The following is a 5,950-nucleotide window of genomic DNA, read 5'->3' as shown; positions in this document are numbered from 1 at the left end:
TGTTTCGGCTACTTCTCCTTTTTGTGCTCAGGGTTATCCTTGGCCCACGTCTGCCTTCTTTTCTTTGTTGAATCCATTTCTGGACTTTGAGAGACAAGAATGTCTGATGAGGAAAACTGATGCTGCGATGTCTCATTTCTCAGAAAACAGGTTTTTGAGCATTTTGAGGTCTCAAGGTCCTCGCATTGTGAAAAGTTCCTGCGCTTTGCCTTGTCACGCCATCATCCGAAAAAGGGAAACGAAACAAACACAATTGCTGAGACACTAATTCATTTGCCGATCGAGTTTGACAGCCGCACAATTTAGAACAGTGCCAGGAGATGGAATTATCCCAAACAGAAGTAGTGATATTGGGATCGTTCCCAAAAATTCCAGTTTTTATCCACCCCTCAAAGTTTAGACAGACTTTCAAAATAGTGTCTGGACGGCTAATAGCTCTGGCAGAAGCCTGGAAACAAGAGACAGAGCCAACAAGGAACTTCTTCAGACACATGGAAGGGGCCACCGCAGTGTGCAGTGGTCACTTTGGACCCCGTTCTGCCGATTCCCTGTATGTTTAGCCTCTTTCTCCAAAGGTGCCACAGGCCACTGAGGTCACTGTGGGGGTCAAGCTCCCACCCCGAAAGAAAAAAAAAAAAAAAAAAACACCGTACCATCAGCTGACTGGAGGCACAGATGTCCCTGTAATCGAACCTGCCGAACCACTGAGGGTGGTCACTGAAATCACTCCCCTACATAATCCCCGAAAGGACAAAGCTTCTACGTTCAAACAGAACAAGAAATACCACTGCAAGCTTTTTTTTTTTTTTTTTTTATAAATAAATAAAATTTAAAAAACAGAAACCAGTTGGGGATTCGACCTCGCAGCAAGTATTTGGAATTTAGAGTGAATAAAAATGGGTTCAAATTGTTTTTTTGGACAACAGGAGCCTGGGCTGGCTCACTTCAACCCCAGTTTAACTCAAGAGGCTTGTCCGCATCGGAGAGAGTTGTCTGAGGCGCTTCTCGCTGGAAAGCAAGAGAGCAGGCCACTGGCGATTGATGACAATGCAGGAAATAGGTCAGGGGGAGTGGGAGAGACCCCCTCTGAGCAATGCTTACTTAGCCAGAGCCTGGTTCTGATCAGTGCATTCCATTAGTCACTCCGATCACAATGCTTCTCCTCCTGCCAGCGGAAGACACAATAACTCACAACATCTCATACATAAGGACCAACAAAATTGCAGTTGTATTTTGTTTGTATCACCCCCCTTTTTTTTCCACACCTAAATTGAGTCAGCGACTGTCACTTTTTGAATGTATGGCATTCTTCCCTTGAAATGCTCCGCCCCACTCCTTTATCGTCTATTTGTTGAACTGAGAGGGCAATAGTCATAGGATTATTTGATTTCCGCAAGGACCACCCTGAGTCACAGCCGCTTCAACAGAACGCCAAATTCTCCAGACAATACGCCTCAAAACTCCACGGCCACAAGGTCTCCTCAGGCAAAATAACAACAAAGCCATTAGACTCTTCTCAGAGTGAACTTTAATGGGCAATTACATAAAACGCAACACGTAAAACAACGGATGAAAGGGCAGAAAAACTTGTCTTTTAGGTATTTTCCTCACTTTGGATATGAGGACAGTTTGTATCACATAGGGAGGGAATGCGATTGTCTTAAATTAAATGCCAGCAGTTGGCTCCGGCAGGGGCGCACTGACAGCAATGCCCATGACAATTGGCGATGGTCCACACACAGCCGTCAAAGTCTATAAAACCATTTTGGGGCTGGTATGTGACAAGAGGTTTGGGCTGTGCAAGAAGAGTTATGGACTCTTATGGAGTTATGGACTTCGGATTGAGGAGGTTGAATGATGGCCGCTTCACTAGCGAGGTTAAGGTTAATGTCAGTCAGCCATTCCAAACACTGTCACGTTCCTTGCACAAAACCAAGGAAAAACGTCTGCACATTTACCTATTTTATGAAATGTCTGAGGGGGGGGTGGTGCTTTTAAATTGAACTCGAATAGAGAAAAGCATCCCCAGGAAGGAAAAAAAAAAAACAACATTCCCCTGAAAATCACAAGATTTATGTGACTCATGATACAAAAGGTACTTCATGGAATTCTGCTGCTGTGCTATGTTTTAAATAGGTAGTATGACTAGAATGTGTGATACAAAAGAGGCATAGAAAAGAATTACAAATACATACAGTATATACATAAGTATGCCAGGTTTTCTGGTCTGTGGTATATTTATATGATCCAAAAGGAATACAGTGATTTCCAACTGATTGCTTTCACAGCATTATTTGATAGGCATTAGGCAATTGGATTCAGAGTGGATTCATCTCTGGTCTCTGGAATGTTCTTTGTCGGCTTTGAATGTACATTTGCATATTTTCTGCTTTATCCCACCTATGATATGAGCAAAACAACAGTCACTAAAGCGCTTTGACAAATGAGAGAAATGATAATTAACAGTGTTTGGATCTCAGATTGGGCTAAACAGAGCCTCAGAATCTCCCATTGAAAGAAACAATGTAGTCAAGTGTTTAATGTAAGAAAATATGCCTCTTGCTACAGTACCTTGATTAAATAGGCTCTTATCAGGATTTGGCTTTGTCTGTGAAACGTTCAAATGACTCAGCCATTGTATGTCTACACAAATCGCTCTCAGATGTCTCGAGATTAGATAACATCGCCCATTATTATCTAAAGCTGTCAAAAAGAATGGAATCACTTGAAATGACCATGCAGCCTAGTGCAATCTTGAAGCAATCAGATCTCAAAATGTGTGGTCAGTGTATGCATCATCAAAGCAGTTTTCCACAGAAAAGTATCCCACCCCCATATAAAAAGACTTTTGGTATCCAGCCCTTTCCAATCTCTTTCAAATCAAAAACCAGGGTCAAAATGGTCAGTTCCCAACAGTTAAATTGCCATTGGGAAGTGTGATACACAACACTATGTTCAAATGTACTCATTACTGCCTTCATTCTTATCTCTAAATCAGAGTCTCTTTATGCACATGTCAGTGTCCCACCCTGTCCACTTTTTCAGACGTGAGACTTGACCCCTGCTGAGGGGTTAGGGGCACCCTGTTTGTCGTGTGCCCCAGAAATCCAGTGGTAGCAGTCAGTGGCATTTTTATTTTGTGGTTGAACAGAACAGCGAGCGCAGTAGACAATTCCCAGCACCACCATCACGACAACAAAGATGCAAATGGGAACCAGGAGGCCCACCAGAAGCCAGCTGCCCCCCTGCTTCCCCTGGCTGCTGTCCTGACCAGATTCAGCGCCTTCACCCCCTACTGTGCCATGGCTGTGGGGCGAAGGGGACGGATTGGGTTGGACAGTTGTTAATTGGCCCTGGTCTTCCCCAGAGTCCTTTACCTCCACCCCCTGCAATGGAATGTCAGAGTAATTAAAATAAGTATCATGATCCACATCTCCATCTTCCTTGACACCCTTAATTGAGTCTGGATTGATGTTCTGGTGCGTCACAGGCTCAGCAGGGTCTGTGTTTCCCGGTTTGTGGCCAACTGGGGTGGAGCTGAACCAGAGCCGGTTCCAGGCCCCTTCAGAGACGGGGGATATGGGTGGAGTGGAGAAAGACGTAGTAGTCTCATCCTCCTCCTCATCGTCATACCAATCTGGGGTAGGGGTGATGCTGGTAGATGTTGGTTGGACGTTGGGGAGAACTGCAACCTCAAACTGACCTCTGTCCACCCACTGATATCTGTTTGGTTCTGTTTCTTTCTCTTCTTCCTCAACAACAACCTGGTCCCCCTCAGGCGCTTGGTCCAAGTTGTCCGTTGGTAAGTGGAATGGCAACTCCTCCTGGGGGGCACTGGTAACCCAAATTATATCTGAACCTGGAACATTGGGTGGGTCAGTCAGCCAATCCAGGGAGTCGTCGTTCTCCCGAGGCCAATCTGTATGGCTCACTTCGGGTGTCCACTGGAAGTCATTGGGGTCCCATATGGGATCTGGGAGGTGAGTAGCCCATGGGAAGGGGGCACTGACAGTAGGATGGCCATCCCCGTCCTCAATTTTCTGACAGGAGAACTGATCTGCCTTTAGCTCATAGCCCTCTTCACAGTAGCACTCAAATCCACCCACATAGTTCACACACATCTGCTCACATGTTCCCGGGATCTGGCACTCATCTGTTTCCTGGCATCGACTGGGGTCCTCCGGTGATATGGAGAACCCCATGTGGCAATAACAGATGTATGAACCTGCTGTGTTTTCACATGCTTGCTCACATGGGTTGCTAATGCACTCATCTACATCCAAGCACTCGCCCTCTTCATCCAGACGGTAACCATCACGGCAGCGACATTCAAAGGTCCCAGGGGCATTCACACACAGCTGCTCACAGGGGCTCTGCAGGCACTCATCTACATCCACACAGCCACGTTCATTTGGTGCCAGCATGTATCCCTCGGGGCAGGCACAGCGGTAGCCATCTGAGAGGGGTAGGCACTCAAACTCACAGGGCGCTTCTTGGCACACGTCCGCTATCTCACAGGTATGCTCATCATCCGCCAGCTGATACCCATCCGAACACTCACAATAGTATTGGTCCCCAGCCTCCCTGCAAAAATGCTCACACCCACTGTTGTCCTCCCCACACCAGTTTTTGATTACGGGGGGATCGGAACAGAGAGGGGATTCCTGTGACCAGCCCACCGTACCATCCTCTCGATGCATACAAAGAACCGACTGCTCGTTCTTTGTGCCTGCTGGGCAAGGCACGGTGGCAACGGATCCGAAAGGCAAATGGGTGAGCACAGTGCTCAGAAGGTTAAACGGCGTGGTGTAGAAAGCATTACCGCCACCCTCATTCCACAGTGCTGGACACATTCCATTGTATGTATAACGGCACAAGTAGCCATCCATATTTACAGAGCAGGGGCCCTCCAGCCATTTTAAGTTCTCCTTCTGCTCCTGAGGAACCGTACTGTAGCCCATGAACACGCAGCGGGGAACTGTGCACGGGTTGTTGATGTCCTCCTTGAGCCAGTTTGTATACTGGGTATCCTGGTCACCAGTAGTCCAGGAGAAACCACGCAGCGGGCGTGAAGGCATGCACTGGCGGGGCTGGCGCTGGAGCCCAATCCACACTTGTAGCTTGGTGCGCGAGTGGCGGAGGTCCACGCTGGAGAAGAGGTTTGCAATCGTGTCGGCCTCCTCCTGGCGTTTGATGGTGGCCAGGTTGCCGCCTTTCTCCCTGCAGGCCCTCCAGGCATCCAGGAAGAACTTGTGCTGGAAATACAGCACGTAGCAGCCGTCCTCATTGCACAAAGCATCCCTTTCTCTTAGATCCTGGGCCGTGACAGGAACTCCACAGAATGAGGACAGCAGAAACATGAAAAGAGAGGCAGCACAGCGCACCAGGGAGCCCATACTTAACTCCCCTCTCGGTTCCTTCAAACGAGGATGGCTCTCTCCTCGACTTCTCACTCACTCCAACTTTCTCTCTAACTTGGACTGACACTGTCTTCTGTGGCTCTTTCTTTGCCTGCTTTTGTTGTCTATCTCAACTTTTTCCCTTCATTTGGAGCTCCCCCTTTCTTTCTCCATTCACGCTGCTTTTTCCTCTTCACGGCGCTCCTCACTCTGAGCTGGAGTTGAGTGCTTGCAGATTGCCCCCAGATTTCGAAGAGGGAGGGAGGCAAGGGAGGGAGGGAAAAGTGGGCTGGGAGAGAGGAGTGGGGGTGGAAGGAGGGCAGGGAGTAGTAAGGGAGAGATGCAGGGAGTAAGAAGAAAATGAATTGTATGTTTTTGGGAGAGGCAGTGGGGGTGGACTCAGCACTCGGTGTGCGAGTCAGGGGGCTGGGGAAGGGTGTGCAGATTTCTTCCTTTTTCTGTGAGCCTGTCGTATGGTTTCCATAAAGCCCTTTTTGCACACACAGAGAAAACACACACACACACACACATCTTATGTGTATAATGTCTTT

At 47.8% G+C, this 5,950-nt stretch overlaps 1 protein-coding gene across 1 annotated transcript; it reads right to left on the bottom strand.

The window, feature by feature from the left end:
* Nucleotides 1–973: 973 nt before the first annotated feature.
* On the bottom strand, nt 974–5,610 carry cd248a (CD248 molecule, endosialin a). The gene has a single exon (XM_080023303.1). The coding sequence runs from the start codon at nt 5,394–5,396 to the stop codon at nt 3,042–3,044; it is 2,355 nt and encodes a 784-aa protein (XP_079879429.1). The 5' UTR covers nt 5,397–5,610; the 3' UTR covers nt 974–3,041.
* Between the last annotated feature and the right edge of the window lie 340 nt (nt 5,611–5,950).

This window comes from Zeus faber (assembly GCF_960531495.2).
Source record: "Zeus faber genome assembly, chromosome: 22".
Taxonomy (NCBI): domain Eukaryota; kingdom Metazoa; phylum Chordata; class Actinopteri; order Zeiformes; family Zeidae; genus Zeus; species Zeus faber.
Note: the sequence above shows the minus strand (reverse complement) of the source record. Positions and strands in the feature narration are given on the sequence as shown.

Bases quoted from the DNA above. Each gene is read 5' to 3' on its own strand.
- cd248a (XM_080023303.1), bottom strand. From the start codon at position 5,396: ATGGGCTCCCTGGTGCGCTGTGCTGCCTCTCTTTTCATGTTTCTGCTG.